The following is a 22,293-nucleotide window of genomic DNA, read 5'->3' as shown; positions in this document are numbered from 1 at the left end:
TAATTTGATATGTTAGTGATAAACACAGAGAGCGGATCTTTTTTAACCTGACAAAGCTGAGCTGTGAGTAATGCTCCCTCCATTCATCTCCACAGAGTATCTCTGCTAAGAGGAAGCACTTTTTGTGCTTTATCTTTAAGGTTTTTTTTCTTCCTGAACTACCGACTTAATCTTCCTGAGTGCCTCCGAGTCATCAATGTTTCACTTACAAAAGAGGAAACGAAGAGAAAGAGAGAGCGTGGATTAGCTCGGCGAGGAAACAGGGATCCTTTGAGTGAAGCGAGCGCCTTAATGACACTTTAATCAGCAGAATAACTGACGGCTCGCTGTTATCGAAGTCACAAAGAAAGGCAACACCGGGATTATCAACATCTCTTTAATCTTTAATTAGCCTTTATCAGAACTGTCACATAGCAACAGAAAAAAGTCATACACATTTCAGCTCCCTGAAAGAGAAGCCTTTTATGTTCTTTTAATACATGAAAATACCCATTTTGTTCTGTCAAAATAAATACTGAAGAGTTTTATAAAAGTTGTTTTTTTTGTCTCCTTTGGACAGTTTGTGGGAGTTTTTATCTTTATATACACATTCATGCTGTAAGCTGCAAACATAAATGAATAAATTAAAGACGAGATGGAAGAATATGGAGCAGGAATGACACAGGAGTACGGCTCGGGGAGTTGCACAAATAGCAGCCATTGTGGAAATCCTGCTTTGTGCAACACATTTATATCGTTATTATTCTTCTTTAATAATGAGGGTCCAAACTAGACTATTTCTTGAAATGTGTTACAAAGTGAGACTTAGACAGTGGCTGCATCTGAGAAGTTCTGCAACTGACATTTAAGAAGGCAGGTAAGATTTTGAAAAGATTTTCATTTTTGCAAATAAAAAAAGGCAGAGAGGCTGTGCTGAGAACTTCAGTACCAAATATTACCTGTGCGGTTACGTGAAGTTTATGATCCAGCATTTTAAAAAAAGTCGTACCGATGTGCAAAAATGAAAGAAACCAGACAGACCGATCACCAGCAGCAAATTTTGGTATTGAATGTTTTTGCAAACCACGAATACATTGCATTTGGATTTTTAAAAGTATCATATCAAGGTTTCTAGAGTGACGTAGTATATGAGCTGACTTTGTCATCGGGCGGTCACGGGACGGTGAATGGCGAGATATTAAAACGCGACGCCCACCACTACTGTTTGAGATCTGCAAACAGCAAAACCAGGTCTTCATCAGGGACCTTTCATTGTTTTTCCAATCGCTTTTTGGGTGTTTTTTTAGGGACCAATCTCTGTTTCATTTTTCTTTCTGGCCCTTAAATGTGGGTGTTTTTTAGTGATGGGTGGCTGTTTATCCACTGGCATTTCAGACCAAAAACGTGGGTGTTTGCTAAGGATCAGTGGTTGTTTTTACTGTAAGATTTTAGAGTGAAAAGATGGGTGTTTGTTAGAAACCGGTCCCTGATTTTCCAGCAGCTTTTTAGTTCCCAAACGTGTGTTTTTTTCACTGACTGTTGACTGTTTTTCCAGCGACTTTTTTGTGAGGTGTTCGCTGTTCAGGCGGATTTCTCACTCAAAATGCGGTTGTTTGTTCAGGATGCATTGCTGTTTTTTAAGCAGCTTCTTCTGACCAAAAATGTGGGTGTTTTTTATGGACCTGACGCTGTTTCTCCAGTGGCTTTTAGCTTCCAAATGTTAATGTTTTTAAGTGACTGTTGACTGCTTTTTTGCCCAAAATGTTTTTGCCTAAACCCAACCATATCTTATCCACTGCATTGTCGAAACATAAAGTTTCAACAACTCTGTGACATAATTAAGAACAAACGTAACATATCTGTGGTTTGCAGAAACGTAAAATGTCAAAATTTATCTGCCGACTGTGTTCAACCAGAAATTTTATGTTTTTTCTGGACTTTTTCTGAAGAAATATTGAACCACCATCTCTAATATTTCTTTACCTAAAAACGAAACAAAGAAAAATTATTTCGGAAATCAATTGGACACACACAATGAATCATGGGATATTTAGGAGGCAAAAGGCTTTTAAAGGCTACAGATTTTGCTTAAGGTAAAGAGGAAAAGAACAGATTCTTAATGGAATTGATCACCTTAATTATCGTCCATCCTGATTTCTCTGAAAATTCAACCCTCACAGCTCATGGAGGGTTATATGAAGTTTGTAGAGGACTTACATATTGCAGTTTAGTTGGTCTGTGTTAGTGGCAGTGCTGCTTTTTCGGCTCTGAACGATTCCACTACTTTGTTTAAAGAAAGAGAACTCAACAAACTCTTTGAGCTGACCAGCACTCTGCGCTCACGCTGCCTGAGTTTTTCAACTTTTCACCCATCTGATGATCATCAAAAACCACTAACGAACCGAGGAGTTTGAAGACTTCACAAAAGTTGAATCCAAATTCCTTCACAGGTGGACCGACGCTCAAACAGTTTTCTTTGAAGTAGTGAAGAGAAAAATATAGATTTCAACCTTGAAAGTATTTCCACTTGAGGCGGCGGGGTTTTTCTTCTCGCCTCTCCCCGCGCTCGCTCTGCCTGAAATAGCTGCATGACCCTTTGAATCTCTCAGATGGTTCCTAACTCGCTCAGATTCATTTTCTTTGTATCTCGTGATGTGTTTGGTACATCTTCAAAAATGGCCTTCATTACACTTTTTGGCTCATTAAATTTCATGCAGGTAGGCGAGCTTGACTTTCCTAATTTTAGGAGCTTCCCACACACACACTGACAAACATCTCCACAAAAGACAGACACACACACACACACACACATACACACACTCACTGCCTGACATTTAGCTTACACAGATGTCATGGAAACCGCAGCTGTGGGAGTGGGCGGCTATTGAATGGCAAAATAAAGAAAAGGAAACAGAAAAACAAAAAAGCAAAACACTCAAGCCACAAAGTTTGTCCCCTTTCATACTCGTGGAAAAACAACAGATGTTTGTTTGAAAAGCAATTTATGGGCTCGAAGATACTGAAAACATTTATATGATTGCTTATTTAAAAAAGGCTGAATTTGCAGCCTCGTGGGACTGAAAAGGTCTCTGCAAAACTGTTTTATTTAGTTTATACTTGCAGTTGTTGTTTACGGCCGTTTGTGGCGTCACTCTGCAGGAAGAGGTCATGTCAGTGAAGGACGGAGTGAGGATGCGAGGAAGCTAAAATTATTGTGTGTCGTTATGAGATGACAGTCTGAACTTTTCTAATTTGTCTAATTTATAAAGTAAAAACGTCCCTGTGGTGCTGTTATAAGATATGAATCATTTGTTGAGGCAGAAAAATAAAACGTTTTCAATCATAAAAGAAATTTATGATTTTCTGTCAAACCAATTTCAATCTGCATTTACGCAATGATGGAAACCCAAAATCATCACAGTCAGGGCCACTTTCTTCTGAGAGCAAAAACTGTTATATTTCAGGACAATTTTGGTGAAACAAATTGATCGGGCAAATTAACCTATGTCAAAAAGTTGATTTCTTTTATAATGTCACAATCTTAACGTTTCACAGTTCACTAATAAAAATAAAAAGTGCCATTATAGATTTTCGTTTACAGTCTCCACTCTTTTTTAATCATCACATACTTTTAAATAATTTTTCATCGTATCGTATCGTATCGTATCGTATCGTACCGTATTGTATCATGTCATGTACTGTAAAATGTTCTTTCTGCAACGGAAAAAGCTCAAAAAGAAACACTGAAGCTTGGATTGGCTACAGGGGAACAAATCAGAAATTAGACAAACTGGTTCTAATGCATAATTTGCACAATCTGAGTTTAATATTAAAATAGATCATCTAGTTTTAAATTGTCGTGAGAATACGACATATATTGAAAAATAAATAATATTAAAATTCACTTAAAAAACATTCACAGGTTGTTTTTGGGAGGGATTATAAATTTCAGGAATAACTCTATTTGCCCTAATAACTTCATAAAATATATTCCAGTCTTAACTGAGCAAAACTGATCTTTTCCTCCATCACAAATACGGGTTGTTCTTTAATTATGGAAGAGGTCACAGTTTGTTTTGGAAAACTGTATAAAGAAATGTATATACTTGTTCTTCAGTAAATAGGAAAAACATTTCCTGATGTCTGTCTATTGTTTGATGCTGAAAAGTTTACATGTACTGCAAAAGAAATTCAACAATACTGAAGCAGTTCAGCAGATCGTCGCTCACGGGTCAAGCCGTGACCGAACCGAGTCAACAACAGAATAAAAAAGCTTTTCCAGCAACGCCAGAGGGACGAAGCATGTTGAATTTACACTTCAAACGATGAACTTTATATAAGAACTTTGTAGCTTTCATGAATTCGTTTTTCTTCGCTGTGTATGGAGACACAGACTGTCGTGGTCGTCTTTGCTGATGTCTGCATGACCTTTTACTGCTTCGTCTAAGCGTTCAGAAACAAGCTGTTACACCGAAACTGCCAAAAAGCTTTGGTCCCTCCCCAGAAGCACTGAGGTGAAAAACATTATCTGAACTGACTACAGGAAATTACTTGAAATTGCAAGGGATTATGGGTAGAGGGGAGAAGATTTTGACATCTAATAGTGAAGCGTTTTTTTCATGTAACAACGTGAACTGAGGACAAACTGTCGGGGATCATGAGAAGCTTTTTCCTTGTGTGTTTTTACTGTGTAAAAACCAAATGAACAGCAGTTTATTTGGATACGTTTTCGAGTCCCTTCGTTCTGATGTAGAAACCTTAAATGTGATGTGATTTTGGGCTACGAGAACCTGAAGTGTCCTTGACTGAAACACTAAATCCTCATGAGATCTGAAGTGATTTTCCATCCTAAATAGTTATCTGGAGTATCAAACTACTGGTATGCGGGGAAATGTATCAGCTGAAACTTTTCAAACCGCTTCAGCATCATATTCCACCTTTCTGGGATTGACCCATAACTCAACACCACAGCAGACCCTGTGAGAAACGACACATTTTAGGAAAAGAAAGACTTTTTGGAACACGTTGAACGCACAGAGATCGGGATTATGTGGCAGGAATCGTTTGGGACATTTCTGGGGACATTTTGATACTTTGACTTTGCTGTGAATCACCATTTGAATCCAAAGTGTCTCTCAGAAACTCATGGATATTCATGTGTTGCTCAAGGACACTTCAGCATGATTAAAAGCTGCTGCAGATGAAAACGATCTCTACATTAACGTTGGTAAAATACGACTAGTACTTTTATATTGAATATTATACACGGACACTTAAAATTAAGATTTCTAAATGTATTAAGAAAATAGAGTTTGGATCAGTTGATTTAACCATTTGAAACCTGGAGCAACATCACTTTTCTTGTGCAGCTTCAAGCTGCCTTTCACAAATATTTAAGCCTTTGAACGCTGAGCAACTTGGTGCAATTTCTTCCAAAAACATGGACAATCAATAGATATATTTCTCTCAAATTTTGGTTGCAAATTCCAGGCATCTAAAATTTTGGCATTTTATTGTGACTATCCCACAACACACTTGTGTAATAACGATGCTGTTTAATCAGCCACTTGATCTGCCACACCTGCCAGGTGGATGGATTATGTTGAAAAAGTGCTCATTAACACAGATTTTAACAAATTTTGGATCCAATTTTAAGAGAAAAAAACCATTAAATACATAAAAAGTCTAAGATCTTTAACTTCAACCTGTGAAAAATGGGCACAAAAATAAAAGTGTTACATTTTTGTTCAGTGTATCTGTATTAAAATATCAACTTTTTATAGACCAAAGAATTTTTTTTAAAGAAGGATAATAATACATTGCATTGCATTTCACACATTGCAAAGTTAGAAATTCAGAAAATTGTTTCAAAAACATAATTGTTATATTTCTAAGCACTTTTCCAAGTTTTTCCATCTGTGTTTTTTTCCTTTCATTTTTTTTGTCTGTTACAAATTTCTTGCAATTTTTTGGATAATTTCTGCCTTCTTTCCATGATTTTGAAAGAAATAAGCCAGTTTGCACAGATTTCAAAGGTTTGGGGGATCTGTCATGTTGCACTGAAATGTTTTTAGTCGCATAAAAATGTGAAAATTTCACCATCTGTAGTATTAAATTTTTGCAAAGACCTGATGTGAAGTGTCGATCACGTCTGAAGCGGCTGGCCGTCCTCTCGCGCTCTCGCGGCCGCTCTGATGTGTGAGGCTCATATTTATGTATCTGGAGTAACATGAGAGCTGGTGTCATTTGTGAAATTTCGGCTTGGATGTTTCCTCTGAGCTGTGACTTGCTAAACTGGGTCAATGAGCTCGTCTCTGAGCAGATTTGTAATCACGTCGCTCGCTCAAGTGTTTCCAGTCAGGAGCTTTTTGGCTTTTCTGTGTGTCACTGAATCAGCGCTCAGCACTGTTTTCATCTGATTAACTCATTGGAGAGGGTTCTGTTTGTTCCTATGAAACTCTTTTTTTCGGAGGTTCGCTCCCGTCTCTGTGGCTGGTTTGGACTCTGGAAGACACCACGTTCACCGTTTGTGTCTATATTCCTCAGCTCAGTACTATGAACTAAAATTTAAGTGCAGCTTTTTTGTTTTTGCCCCCATTTTTCACAGGTTTAAGATAAAGATCTATGATAGAGACCTCTCTCTAAAATTGTGGTCACAAATTTGTTAAAATCTGTTTTCTCCTTTACTAAGATGATCCATCGAAGTCACATCTAAGGACTGGCCTTTTACTGCGACTGTCCCGAGGCACACCTGTGTAATACTGATGCTGTTTAATCAGCATCTTGATCCGCCACGCCTGTCAGGTGGACGCCTGTAGTGCTCACTAACGTGGATTTTTTTTCATATTTAGGATTAAAATTTCACAGAAATAAATCTACTGAGTGCATGAAAAAGTTGCAGATCTTCAACCTCATTTTGTTCAGTGTGGATGTGTCTAAAGTATCAACTTCTCATTAACTTAATAAAAACAACCTTACTTTTAAAAAAACTACATAACTGCGTGATGAAAGTGTTTGATCCTCACAAAACTGGGTAGAAGCTCTTTGTTGGGTATCAGTGGAAAATGTTAATCTGGGTTCATCTCACGTCTGGAAACTGACAACCACATAAATTCTGCTACAAAATCATTAATTTTTAAAGGACTTTTCCCAGGTAATTTCTGTTTATCATTTAAAAACGTATTTTCAGGTTATTTTCATGTACTTTTTACTAATTTCTTGCTAATTTTTGGGTCATTTCTTCTTCTGTGGCTCCTTGTCTTCGTCCCATGTTTTTGAAAGAAATCAAACCAAATTTTTCGAGGGGTTAATTATTGTGTGGAGTTACTGGTGAGATTCAGCCTTCTGAAGCATCAGTAAGTGAACTTCTGAAGAATTTTCTATACTGCAAGAGAGAGGACGGTTTATGGGTGAACGAAAGGAAATTAACTATTACTGAGATTGTTATTAAAAAAAATGCCATGTTGCATTGTGGGTACAGGTAAAAGGTTGGTTTTCGTGTTCGCCGTTGCCATGAATAAATCTGGTGCATTCTTGAACGAGCAGAGGCGGAGGGAATAAATGGCGTGGTTTCATACATACCAACATCACACATGAGGATGAACACGTGCATCACCACGGAAACACAAACAAGACTGCAAAAACCTGCAAATTCAGTCACGCACACCATCATAATCATACAGCTCCAACGCTCCACCTGCTGAATCATTCAAGAGCAGCTCTTATGTTAAAGTTTGTGATCATCAAACTTTTTACTGCAAGAAAACGGAGCCTCGTGGGGCGATGAGTGTGAGCTAGCAGCCTCGATTATAATAAATAATAATAATAAATGATAATAATAATAATGCACTTTGACAGTTTGGGTCAGGATTTAACACAACCACATTTTCCTTTCAGCTTAGTGAGGATTTAGCAGAATGCAAAGCTTCGGCCTCGGAGACGCACCGGTTCTTCAGCTTTGGCTGATCTTCAACGTGATGTTTAACAAAGGAAATAAACTGCCTCTTTTCCTTAATAATAACTTATTATTCATTTTACAGGGAACAACTTTCTAAAATCTATCGTCAATCTGTCTGATTTTGTTCTGGGAAACAACAGGGAGCATCTTATAATAATCACAAACAGGTCCTCTGTGTGTTATGAAATAGCTTTGGCAACATGATTCACTTCCAAGACTCACAGTCGTTAATGTCGCGCTGTGAAATTCTCCTACACATTCCACCGAAGCTGCCGGTTCTCCACCAGACGTCTCAGAAAGCTACCAGCGGGCCTGCAGACGGGATCACAGCCGCATTCTGGCTCCGATTCAGTCAAACCGGGACAGCTCAGTCTCTGCGGGCCCTGCAGACGGGGGGAGGGAGAACCAGCATGACAGAAATCAGAAAGACAGAGAACTGGTTTTGTTCCAGTCCACAAGGTTCCCGCCACCTTTTAAACACCATAAGGTGAGTTTCAGATGAACTTTGCAAAGTCTCGTTCCTCGCCTGGATCCCTTAAAGTCCCGTCTCTGTTTGTTTTTTTCTGCTGGATTTGTAGCATCTGCGTTTGGATTTCAGCTCCGGATCTGTGAAGGCTGCGGTGTGTTTCCATCGTCTCCGTGGCGACGATGTGAGAGCCGAGGTCATTGGAGATGTGACTGAGGAGTCGTCGTTGGTCACAAGCAGGACTCGTGGGACTCTGTGACGGTGTGCAGAGACTTCTTCTGCTCCGTGTGGTTCCCGTTTTGAAGGACAGAATATCTGAAGGAAACGGAAGACAAAAGTTATATAATAATTATTAGCTGCAGCCCTGAGGACATATTTAACCGTTAGGGACTGGCACATTTTACGCACTTTTCTTTTCTTAGTTTTTGATAATTCGGGCTGTGTTCATGCATATGGCAGAAAGTTTGGCAAGATTGTGTATTTTTACATTGTGTAACTCTTGAAATGCCAGGTTACTGCCATGATGTTTTTAAATAAAAAAAAACAAAACAAAAAACAACAAAAAAAACAAAAAATTTCTTATTTTCATTATACTACATGCTAATTAGATTTTGTGATTATCACAGCCTGAGATTTTTCAATGATTAGCTGCAACACCCATTTTTATACATTATTATTTTATGTGCAGCGTCGATGACTCACATTCATACCGCTCTGCACAGAAAATGTGCTGTGAAAATCAAGACAGTCAAGCTATGAAAAATATTTATATCATTACGAAATGTTAATATTATTTGCTACTTTCAATGACTTTATTTTTTAACATTGGTACTAATCATAAATATTAAATATTCAGTAATTTTCAGAATACTAACAATAAGACATGACCCAAAAATTAACAAAAAAAAATGGTTTAAAATAAATTAACAACAAATTTACCTGAAAATAAAAAGTACAAAACAAACAGGAAAATGACCTTAAAAAGTGCTGAAAATGAAAAACAGTATTTATTGAATATATTTCACTTTTCTTTAACATCTTCATGAATATAAAATTATTATAAATTTAATTACAAGTTACAGGACTTTTTTTTTCTTCCTATTTTTGGATAATTTTCTAATGATCCTCCCTTTCCTCTTTAAATTAAGTTTTAATGTAATTTTCTTTACTAATTTCTTGCAGTTTTTTGGGACATTTCTTGCCAAGTCGGCCACTGACTTTCCCTCCATATTTCAGAAAGAAATCAAACCAGTTTTCTAAGGTTTCAAAGAGTGAATTAGCTTGTGAAAGGCGCTTAAATGCAGCAGCTGATGTCGATCCAGGATTCAAAGGGGTTAAAAAAGAAAAAATGCTGACAAAAGTTTGAAAATTCTCATCTTTGTTGCCCTGTCCTCGCAGCGAAGTCGCACTTGTCCGACAGCTGCATCATAAAAAAGCCAAACCACACGAGCTGCAGCAGAAATTTACCAGCTGCAGATTCATTTTCCAACATCAGTATCAGACCTGCTCAGTCTGGTCGCTGCCAAACAGCTCGGCTCGATCGTAACTGCACAATACGCCGAGTTTAAAGCCTCATAACAGCCTCCTGATGGAAAGTGAGTCATTTATCAACAGAGCCAGATCCCTGCTTACTGGAAAAGTGATCAGGCAGTCTGGGTTACAGGAGGGCGATCGGGAGAAGCCGTCTTTGCCGACTTTGTTACGAGACGTTAGTGGTTCAGGACGGAGAAAACAGCTGACAAAGCCGGCAGAGACGCTAACATGCTGCTAAAGCCGTCCACTTTAAACTGGATCCATTTTACTTTAAATGCTGAAAATCTGAACTCAAGCTGAGCAGAAACACACGTTCTCCGAAGTGATCCCGTCTCGATTTGTAATCCAGTTGACACTTTTCTTTTCACGGAGGAGTGTGTGTCAAATTAATATTTTCACTTTATGGTTGTTGAATGGTTTAGTCATTAAGCTGAAAAAGCAGAGTGGCGTTTTTTTGAGCAGAATAAAATCAGAGATAACTAAAAATGATGTTTTTCTGCAAAAGAAAAATCCCAGAAAATCCCCAAATCCAGGAGTGCAAAGACTCCAGGCTGTTATCGCTTCCAAAGGTGATTGGACTAAGCGCTCAGTTAAAGGTTTAAATATTTCAATATTCAGCCCAGTCGACAGAATCAAATGTCAGTTTTGGTATTTCTGTAAACCACAGATAAGCTTGGAAAATTGAAAAAATACGGAGCACAGTTCAATCTAAGCTGTGATAGCTGGAGAGATGTCAATTCATAAAGGTAATTTATGAAATAAGCCATTCCAAATATACAGCAGAGCATAAGGGCCATACTGAGATTTAAAAGAAATAAATCAATCTGAGATTTTGAGAGTAAAGTCGTAATAAAAAATACACTCATAATTTAATAAGAAAAAAATCATACTATTTCAAGAAATAGAAGTTATTTTACCCAAACAAATTCTTAATTTTACAAGAAAAATTGTGTTATTACATGCATAAATATTAAATTATACGAGTTTATTGACTTTTTTTCTTGTAATATCATCTTTTTTTTAATCACAATTAGACCTTTTTTCTTATAAAATGATGTCGTGGTTGGTGAGAGGGTGATGACAAAAGCAGGCTACTATGAGGATCAGCCAATGGCAAAATTCAATTGTAATATCCAGGTTTTAACCTTTAAAGGGCAATGACTGCACATATTTATACACAATAAGTATAATTTTAATACTCTGCACGCAAATGTAAAGAGTTGGACCTGAATTAATCAACAAATACCTGTATAAATATTGCTTTTCGACTGCGAAAAAGTGATTTGGGTGTTTAGTTACTCTTTTAAGTTATTTTTTTTAAGGGTTGACACAGAAATCCTTCTTCCTCTGACAAATGAACCATTTAAAAACCTGCTGGATTATCTGAAAAATTAAACGTCACAAAGTTGAAAACACAGTTAGATGTTGACCTGCTGGAGATACATGGTTCCCGCAGTGAAAATGTTCATTTAAATAAAAGAGTAAAGGTTAACATGAAGGAAAAACACAATCGACTGAAACAACAAACTCATCCAGTGTCATTTTCTCTGCTGTGAATTAAACCAGAGTCGCATGAAGCGAAACACAACGATAATGAGCTCATTTTTATGCTTTACGTCACGCTAATCTGTTCAAGCGAGCAGCTCTAATCAGACAAAAAGAGGCATTTAGGAGGAAGTACAAAGCATGATCACGACACAGGCAGTAACGCCATATACACGGCATGTAATTGTTTCTTGCACAAACAAATTGAAATGTGAAATTAGAGCAACAACAACAGCAAACAGCTCTTTTCAAAGGCAAGACGCACATTTGTTAAAGTCAACACAAACTCATTTGGGTCCCATTTACAGTCTGCAGGCTTCACTGCATCCGAACGGGAAGCGAGTATTCACATGTGTGCACGGGGATACGTGCAGTGACTGATTATATACATTTAGTGCAGACAGATCAGTGTATATGTACGAATGTATATATATGTGTGTGTGTGTGTGTGTGTGTGTGTGTGCAGCAGAGGCCTCACCGCGAGCTAAAACCATTACGAGCTGTTTACACAAACACCCGACCAAAGACGCTTCCTGCTGCCAAACTGGCCGTGAAATTTACCTTCCAGAAAGCCTCCAACATTTAGGGCTTTTCAAAAGGAAACGGGCTGCAGATCCTCGCCGGAGCGGAACCCAAAATTGCTGCCACATTGAGCTCAGCTGGTCTCGCCGTGGTTGTGTCAGTGAGGCGAGATCTGCGGACGCTCTTTGGTGGAAACAGAGCTGTTGGGGAGTCGTGTTTGTCAGGAAGGAGAGCTGGGGGAAGTTACTGATGATTTTTTTGTCATCTTTTATTTTTGAGTACGAGTTCGAGCTGATGAAACAGGCTCAGGTGAAGTGAATCACGCTCTGTCAGCAAAAATTTAAAAAAATTTAAAGTGAATCTTGTAATTCTAACATTAGGCTACTGATTTTTGTTTCTCAGTCAATTTTCTTGTATAAAAACAAAAGAAGACTTTAGAAACGATCATTGGTTTCGGAGGATATGTGCTGCATCAAAAATTCCTGCTAAGAGCGCTGAAGTGCTTCATGCTTCTCGACGCTGAGGTCGCTGTGAAGCTGCGAACGATGCTGCCGTCTGTGACGAGCTGTGACAGCTCACCAAATGGTGTTTTCAGCACAGGGGTGTGGCACTTTAACCCTTTAAAACCTGAGCGAATTGGTTTGATTTCTTTTAAAAACATGGGGGACATGCAACTTGGCAAGACATTGCCCAAAAAGTAACAAAAAAAGTTAAAAAGTTATAAAAGAATTACCTGAACATAAACACACAAAAACGTCCAAAACTAACAAGTACCTAAAAAAGTGTCGATAGTGAACAAAAAAAAAAAAAAAAATTCTATATATTTCATTAGATTTTTGTGACATCATTTTTTAACATAAAATTATTTTATTTAAAAACATAATTTTCTTGAACATTTTTTCCCCTATTTTTGGGGATAATTGTCTATTAATCCCGCGCTCTTTTTCAAATTCCATTTTTAGGTAATTCACTAATTTTTGCAATTTGTGGGACATTTCTTGCTGTTTTCTTTGTTTCCAGGGAAGGTGGAGTATTTACAGAAGGTAACAATGCAAATGTTCCCATGGTGGAAATAATAAAAGATTATCTTTTCTTTAAGCCAAAATTTAGGACAGACGACATGGTTTTCAAAACGTGCATTAGCTTAAATTGCAGGATTAATGGTCTTCTATTATACAATTGTAGCACTTTTTTTTAATAAGATGGCTGTTTTTTTTTTATCTTTTTATGCTACTTTTTACATATATAATGTGATATGTTTATCAACAGCTACCGCAGAGATGGATGTCGTGTTAGAAACAATAAATTATACATTTCCCTCCTTATCTCTGTCATTAGATTGCTATTAAGAACCTGGTTTTGCAATGAATTAGTTAGATGAAGTAGTTAGTAAATTCATAAAAAGAAGCTGTATCCAGGGTGCATCTTTAAATATACAATTGATATCAATTCTCTGTGATGTAAAAGGTTAAAGCTGTAATTTTCATCCATATTAATTCATAAATAAAAGGAGAATGGATGAAAGTCGAACATGCATCAGAAAACTTCTCGTCTACAGTCTCATTAAAAATCAAACTCTTTACATGAAAGTAAGTAAAAAAAAGGAGTGAACGCTGGTACAACTACTGATGTAATATAAAAAAAAACATATAAAAAACTTTAGACTGTTAATGTTTGCTCATTCGGAATATCTGGGATATCTGGATCAAATAAAAATTTGGAGCGGGACATCCTTTCTGTGTTTATTTGTGGTTTTGTTTGTACACAGCCGAGCCAACAGGCCAACTGGCAGAGCAGGAGACAGGATGGAGATTTGTTTAATGAGGCCAGAGGAGAGCGAGAGACAGAAGGCCCCGATTACAGGCAGACTAAACATCTCCACATATTTTGGGCAGCAATGTGGCAAACATTCGTCCTGTTAAAGTGCCCTTTAGCAGGATTCTGGATGTGCTATGTGGCAGAGCCGGATGTACAAAAGACAAAAGACAAAGATTTCTAAATGAAGATCATTACAGTTTAAGGTCTACAAGTAACATTAAAATATGGATTTCAAAACCTGGGATCTAGTCAGCAGAGAGCTATATCACACTAACAGCTGACATCGATCATTTTTGCTTTTTTGTTCGCTATGTAGGTTTGATTTCACAAGAAACTGAACGCAGCGTAGTTTGAAATGTTGGACTTTCCCACCACGACATGAATACAATCCAATATTTAAGGATTAAATTAATATTCTTGAAGTTTTGAATATGCTGGGTCTGAAATTTCTTGCTGAAAATAAACACACAGTGGAGCTAAGGCCACGTTTAGCTGAGAACAGCATTACTAAAAATGGAAAAGTCTATTGTTTCAGTTTTTTTTTTTTTTGCGTTCATATGAAAACATTATTAGAACGATCCTCGTGAACGCGTATGTGCAGAAATAACTGAAAATGTTGCATGATGCATGCCAGGCCAGTAGTTGGCAGTGTAACTTAATGACACACCACAGAAAAAAACCACATGCCATAAAGGCGTTCTCCTGCAGAGCGGTGAGTGTAAACAAACAAGAAGACGATGGCGAACGCACGCACGAGAGCCGACAGCGTTAATAAACTCAGTAGAGTCAGCAGCACAAACACAGCTCGTCTGTCCGCCACTGTTGTTATTGTTGTCCCCGCACATGACTGCAACAGAAGTTTAACATGTCATGCAAAAACTGTTAAAACGGCCCCTAAAATAAACCAAACCAAACCAAACTACACTAAACTAAACTAAACTAAACTAGACTAAACTAAACCAAACCAAACTAAACTAAACTAAATTAAACCAAACCGAACCAAACCGAACTCCAGCTGAGGATATTCAGTACGCTCTCACTCCACTGAGAATTCACCTCTGCAGATTACTCTAAAGAGCTCGTCCTTGCTGTGTTCGGTGAGTGTGTGATGGAGATTTTCATCACATAAAAACCAAACAACACAGCGTCCTCCGGTGTGTCTAGATATGCACAGCGCAAAGAAAGTCAGCTCTTCAAACTGTGAATAAAATAAAAAAATAAAATAGATTTTATTTCAAAGAGTGTGAGAGAAGACAACCTTCACACATTTTCAAGTATTTTTTACTCACACCATGATATATATGTATATATATATATATATATCTATATATATATATTTTTTTTACTTCATCCAAAAGACTTTGAAAAAGTTTCGCCTAACAGCCAGTTTTCTAAATCCAAAGAGGAATGAGTCATTTCTTAAGCTGAAAAGATGACAATTACTATTTTTTGGTAATGAGTAAAAACCATTTATGTTCTTGTTAAACATTTCCTTTTGGCTCTCAGTATTTTTCTTAATTTCTTAACCTACTAAAACAACTCGTTGACGAGCATGTTTGATTAAAAATGCTGCAAAAGGTTCTTCCTTTTCTCCCACACATACCGCATTCAGGGAGAATATTAAAGTCATAAATATCCACCTGGCTGCCTTTATTTTCTACAACTTTTTTTTTTTTTTTTTAACATAGAGACATAAACAAAATATACAGCTCATTAATATTTTGGCAGTTTTTGTTTATGGCTACATATTCCCTGCCCAAAGCATGAATGGCTTTTACAGTCCTGTCATAAATTAAACAAATTCCTTTCACATTCAGTTCACCACAGCAGCAGCAGCTTGTTTACTGACTCACTGGAGAAAACCTACAGTAAACAGTCATTATTAGACTGCAGGCGGATAATGAGACAGTCGGCCCCAGGGCCCAGAAATGCAGCAGGGGCCACCACCTCTCCCACAGAGGAGCAAGACACAAACGTTGTGGTTGTTCGTTGCAACCTGTTCTCATTCTGAACTAATCAAATACGTCCACTGTCGGTGCTTTTGGCCAAAAGCCGTCTTCTACGTTCAACTGGATGGCATCAGATGAGAACGTGCCCGGACAGAACCGATGGTGTTGTTATTGTACGATTGCGGACATCCGGACGGGACCAGGTGCGTCCACATGCAACGTGCACGGGTGATGTCACTTGAGAACACGGCTGGACGAAACTGCTCGTGTGCGCATGCAACGCTGCAGGACGGTGTCAGGTAATAACGCTGCGGTAATGACGTAACATTAGGAGTGCGAGGGTTGTTTTGCCTGTTTTCATAGTTGTGGTCAACGCAGTCTCACCGCGGAGTCACATGGTGACAGCCGGGAAGTGACCGTCCATGTCAACCTATGACGGTTTAGGTATCCGTGCCACATCAAGATTTGACGTTCCGAGATCGGAGTGAGAACGGATAACAGGGTGATATTAAGGAGCGACAACCAACTTGAGTATGGGAGTTTGGAGTTTGGGTTCTGTATGTGTGTTTGTTTCTGTTTTCTACACCTTCCCATGTGCCTTTTTTGCCTAAACCTAACCATCGTAACACTCTGCGTTGCTGTGTGAACACAGGCACCCTGCTGCGTCATCCCACGTGCATTTGGTGACATCACGGTAGCAGCATCCCAGCACGTCATAACTTGACGTGGCAAGGATACTTAAAACATCATAACCCATTCATGCTCTGGGTTATCCAACCTGTTCTCACTCCAAATTCAGAATGTCATCAACTGCTACAGCAAGGATACCTAAAACGTCACTGGTTGACTTGAAGGGTCACTAACTGACAGTCACCATGTGACGAGGAGTGAAACTGTGTTGGCAGCAAAGTTTAAAATGACTGCTGTTCATGAAGTTTGACAGAAGCAAAGAGCTGTCTCTATTCCTTGTTGCAGAGGAAAAAAGTCTGTCAAATATCCCCAAAAGAAGAAGAGATAAGAAAACCCATCGAACACCCCTCGTATTTGCATCACTGACAGGAGAAATGTGTATTTGCAGCTTTTGGTGAAAATGTGTCTGCATCTTTTTCCCACCGAATTTTTCACAAGAGATCAAATCTTCCACTTCTACAGTCCTCAGCCTGCCAACATCCCCCCACTCACTCTCTCTGATGACCACTGTAGCTCTCTCACCCTCTCTCGCCTCCCTCTAATCACATACCGCGACCTCGCTCTCCACTTCTTCTGATGATCCCACTCACACTCTTTCTCTCTGAAGTGCAATAATTGATCATCACAATCAGGAAGCCTTTTTCCCTCTTCTTTCATTCGTTCTGTGTCAGGACTCTGTTTCTGTCCAGGTCACCACCTGCCAAGACGACAAGTGGCTCGTTTCAGCCACCGAAGACAAAATACCCCAAAATGAGAGCTGCAACCTACTGTGATGCTGATGAAAGGACGCGGGAGGCGGAGGATAGAAGAGGTCAGGACAGGAGGCGAGGAAGGATGATAAATATGAGATGAACACAATAGAGCGGAATTTGAATAGAAAAGAGATTACACAGCATCGAGCTAACTAGACTGAAAGGAAGAAGACAATTTCATGCAGAAATTATTCAAAGTTTACACCCACGAGGGAAGTTTGCTTGTAGCTCAGCAACAAAAAAGGGAAAATATGCGTGTTGGCAGGAGCAGCATGACTTTCTAAGACTCCAAAATAAAAAAAAAAAATGTTTGCACTCCACTTCTATGATCTTGAAGGAAGGTTTGTTTGCAGATCCAAAAATGTGCACAGGTAAGCAAAGGCGTAAGACGAATTACAGCAGGTGAGTGTCGTCACCTCAATTACAGACGGAGTAAAGTTTTCTCACAGGGAGAGGGAAGGAGAGAGCGCAAAGAGAGGAGAAGCAGAAATAATTTAATACAACAGCAGTTCCAGGAGATTTAATGCTGCAATCTTCTGACCTGTGAAAAACGGTCAAAGTCACGATGCTGTTCGCCAGCGTCCTCTCCAGAATGAAATAAAGTCGTAAAAATAAAACTAAAAAGGCAGAAGATCCAAAAATAAATGACAAATGTTGACTGAGTCCAAACACTCAGAACTTTAGAGCCGGTCAGCGCTGAAGCACCACTGCTGACACCAGGTCGACTGAAGGAATCACAAAGTTGGCCTTTCATGGGATTAAACTCGCCCGCTACTTTTCCTCCTCTCCCGCTCGACGAGGCTGCTCTGAAGACGCGTCAGAAAGCATTAGGGAGAGCTGGGAGATTTTTAGCCGGAGCCAAAGAAACCCAATCTGCAGCGGGCAAACAGAAGGAGAGAATCTGAGGTGAAGCGCTGAGGGAATGCGGCCGCACGGATCGTGTTGTTTCCACAGTGATGGAGCACCATGAACATTTCATATATGGTCAAAGGAGTGGAGGCGGGAGGTTAATGAGAAACCGTGAAGTGTGAAGAAGACAATGACAAGTTTTCAAACTTTTCTTGAAACTTTGCACAGAATTTACCGAAGCAGGTTTGTGACTGAAAGTTGGTGGGCTGAAATCCTGAAGGCAATAGAAAATACTGGGTAAAAATGCAGAATCAAAAACTTTTTCCAGGTCATTTAAAGCTGAAATATATGACAAACGTTAATCCTTGCCACCATCCGCAATTTCCCTCCAGGGATCAATAAAGTATTTCTGATTCTGATGATTACAACATGAAATTGAGCACAGTTCAATCTCAGGTTTCCACACAGTTAAATATTATTATCATTATATTATTAAAATAAACTGTCTTTACTGTATAAACCTCTAGCTCAGCTTTATATTTCCGTCTGCAAAACTTGGAAAATGTCCAGAGTAGAAATATGTGGTCTCAACTTTACAGAAAGGTCTGAACATTCTCTTGTTAAAACTGAAGATTTGGTGCACAAGCTGCTGCGGCGCCGCCTCCTGCTGCAGTGCAACAAACTGAGACCAAAAAGTGTCACAAAGATAAAAAGAGGGAAGATTAAAAAGAGAAGTTCGTGAGTTTGGTCAACCCTCTCTGGATTTGTACTTTTAAAAATAGCTCATTAACAAACTGAATGTGACTGTTTCGCCTCGCAGAGAACTAAAAACATGAAACAAACCCAGGTGAGTATTTGGAGCAGATCAGAGTCTGAGATGCTGCTGAGAGGACAACTCCTGAGCCCGACTACCGAGCACGCCACTACTTCAGCTGATCTGCTAACCAGCATATAAAACGCCACAGTCTTCCCCGCCGACTTCCCTCGTTATGATCTATCAACAGGCAGCTCCCCTGCTGAGCTGCGTGGGATTAGATGGCAGAGCCGAGCTCGCTGTGCAAAGCGCCTCTTGCTGCAAACAAAAACTTCCTTCCCCTTCCCGTCACAGCGATACCATCTGCAATTTCAGGCTTAGTTTCAGAGAGAGGGACGAGGGAGGGAGGGTGTCCGTCATAACCCCGGCGAGGTCTCTCTGGGTTCATACCAGGGCACCGAGCAGAGCAGAGGTATTGAGATGGACACTTTGATTTGGCCTGTTATCGTGAGTATTTTCCTTCCTTTTCTTCCTCCGTGATAAGAGGTCTTGAGGCCGTTGGCCCGCAGGGCTTAATCAGACTCCAGTCCTCCACTGAGCAATTCTGAGTGCGGCTAAGGGTGATGGACCTGCGCTATCTCGGTGAGAAAACAGCTAAATTGGAAATGGACCTTTTACTGATAACAGGGACGCTGCTCAGTCAACATGATTGGCACAGAGAAAATACATGTTTTTATATATGAGGACTGCTGGCACTCTGTTCTGCTCTCACACATTGAAATGTTCTTTCTTTTTAAGTGACTTTTCTTCTTTTCAGTTTTACACTTTTTATTCACGCTGCACCAGCAGTGAACAAACACAGAAAATCCTTATTTTAGTATTAAAATATTTCCTTTTACAATTTTCATATCAAGGCTGCAGGATGGGATTTTACCAATCTGGAGACCTCCTTTTTTTTACCCGAGGTATAAATCACAAGTTTCTTACTGATACAATATTATATCGATTGGACATCAACGCCATGTTTGTTGATATCACAAAATCTACACAACACGTTCTCATCCCAACTCATCACACGGTGCCGCTCTGGCAGTGACCTTCAGCGTCTTCTTATGATGATTAGGTTTCCTTCTGCGTCAGCTGCTTACACTCCGGGATGTCAACAAATCCACATGATGGGATGAAGCAGCACGACCTTCTGTTTACACAACAGCACACAGCAACCAATGCCAACTGTCACTTTGGTCCGGATTCGGCGACAAAGTCATGGACGGTTAAGTTTAAGCAAAAGAGGAACATGGTAATGTGTAGAAAAATACAAGAAAACACACACAAATGCAGGAAGTGAACTCTGGACTTCTGCACTAAAATCAGTTGTTTGTGGGACCCATCCACCTCCTCACCCGCCCGCTTGCTCTATGAGGGCACTCCTTATTATCAGCGTTATTATCGGACACTGTCCTTCAGCGTTTTATGTGCAGGCGACTGATTCTGTCCGGCCACGTTCTCAAGTGACGCCACCTGTGTGCGTTGCATGGACATGCCTGTTGCCGTCCAGCTGTTCACTGGGATTCAATAACAACGCCACTGGTTCATTCTGAGTGTGTTCTCCTTTGATGCCGTCCTGCCGCGTTCTTCTTGGACGTGAAAAGTGGCTTTAGGCGTCACACTCATTCGCCGAAAGCGCTGACAGAGTGTTGCTATTTGACGAAATTGGAGTAAGAACGGACTTGCCTTACCAAATAGGAATTTCTTAATTGCGCCCTTTTCTCTTTGCAGTGGATCAGGTAACAGCCAAAAAGCCCGTTCAGACACAACAGCGCCACTATACCCTGATTTCTGATGGCTTGTGCTGCACCACAGCGGCTTTTCATCGGTTGAGCAAAGCCTGTGCCCAGCGTGCTGCTCGGTAAGCAGCGTGCTGTGACGAATATCCTGCCTGGCCAATAGAAACAAGGCAGCCATCCAGGTATGGAAGGAAAAACTAATATTGTGTGAGTCTGAATTCCCTGAATTACACAACCCAAGTCTGTACTTGTGAGGAGACCTCAGGAGGAAAGCTCATTCTTGGAAACACATTTCTAACCAAGAAGGCATATCAGGTGTGTTTTACCAGGCGGTTTATAGGCAATATATGTAGTCTAGAAGATAAATATGATTTTAACAAAATGACAAAGTCCCTGTGGAAGATTTAAAGACTCCAACACAACACTTCCCTGAACACCTGGTCAGGAGTGAGCTGAACCCAGCAGCGACTCAAATCACACTGTGTTGGAAAGGACCTTAAAGAACCTTTTCCTGGAAGCTATAGTGACCATGTTTTGTTGAGAGTGTCCTCTCAGATGGCTCAGGGAGGACTGAGCTGACCTGCAGCGCCGCGCTGAGCAGCGCTGAGGCTGAAAACACCGAACCTCCTGCTCTGTTTGTCTCAGAACATTAAAAGAGGCTTTAGCCTGGACACAAGCACTGAGGCATGAGGGTGAAGTACGCAGGGAGGCGGGCCTGTGGGGTCAACAGAACACACACACATGCACGTGTGTGTCCCCAGTACGACAGTGTGCGTGTGTGTGTGTGTGTGTGTGCTTACTATACTGCTTGTGGGCACATGAGTATCAAAGCTGAATCCTTAAACAAACTGGAGACTTCCTCCAGAAGATGCTGCACCAAAAATACACGTGGAGTAGCCGAGGCTTTAAGGTAAGAAGGGCCAAGGTTTGTGTGTGTGTGTGTGCGTGTGTGTGCACGTGTGTGTGTGTGTTTGTGTGCTGAGAATGAGATCAGTGTGCCGCTGGCTCTCAGCGGATCAGAGGTTTGATTATTTCCGGTTGACTGACGCCTGCAACGTACCATTCCTCAACTAATTGCTTACATGACTGGAATGAGGAGATATCACTACTCTGTGTGTGTGTGTGTGTGTGTGTGTGTGTGTGTGTGTGTGACTGAAAGTGCACAATGTTTTTGTCATACCTGCGTGGCAGTTGTGTATATTTTGAGAACTAAGCTGTGTTTCTGTGCTGTTAAGTTGCGTTACTTTTGTGAAGGGATGGAGTCTATTATTCTTCTCAGGAAAAAAACGACAGAATTTCAGCAGGTGATACTGATTTTTCAGAAACTAGAGCCCCGTCAACACGTTCTCACGCTCATCTTTTCAAAAACATCAGCCTGGTCAGTGGCCCCTCAGCTCAAACTATAGTGCTGTAGGTACCCCTCCAGCGTACATTTTGGATTCTTGGGAAGGGTGTGTCTTTTTAACATTAACTTCCGTGTTTGCAGGAAATGAAGGTTTTGTCACCAAAAACTTAGGTTTTAGGGTTGTTGGCGTTAATGTGTTAATCATGACGTGATTAATGTCTGTAAATAACTCTTTATCATAGTAAGTCGCATAAATTGCGGCTTGACATTCTTATCTTTAAGAGGCTGTACATTTGGTGAAAAATGAACAGGCGATTTGTGATGATCGTGTGTTCAACGAAGAGCAA

At 39.8% G+C, this 22,293-nt stretch overlaps 1 protein-coding gene across 1 annotated transcript in view; it reads right to left on the bottom strand.

Moving 5' to 3' along the window:
* Positions 1-8,558: 8,558 nt before the first annotated feature.
* The window catches only part of htr4 (5-hydroxytryptamine receptor 4), an 83,462-nt gene continuing 69,727 nt past the window's right edge, over positions 8,559-22,293 (bottom strand). Inside the window, exon 5 of the mRNA XM_042493792.1 lies at positions 8,559-8,717. Within this exon, the coding sequence (XP_042349726.1) occupies positions 8,633-8,717 (85 nt within the window). The 3' untranslated portion in view covers positions 8,559-8,632. The remainder of the gene's footprint in view (positions 8,718-22,293) is intronic.

The sequence above is a fragment of the Plectropomus leopardus genome, chromosome 9 (assembly GCF_008729295.1).
Source record: "Plectropomus leopardus isolate mb chromosome 9, YSFRI_Pleo_2.0, whole genome shotgun sequence".
NCBI classification, from domain to species: Eukaryota; Metazoa; Chordata; class Actinopteri; order Perciformes; family Serranidae; genus Plectropomus; species Plectropomus leopardus.
The sequence above is the reverse complement of the archived record's forward strand: the minus strand, read 5'-3'. Positions and strand labels throughout refer to the sequence as shown.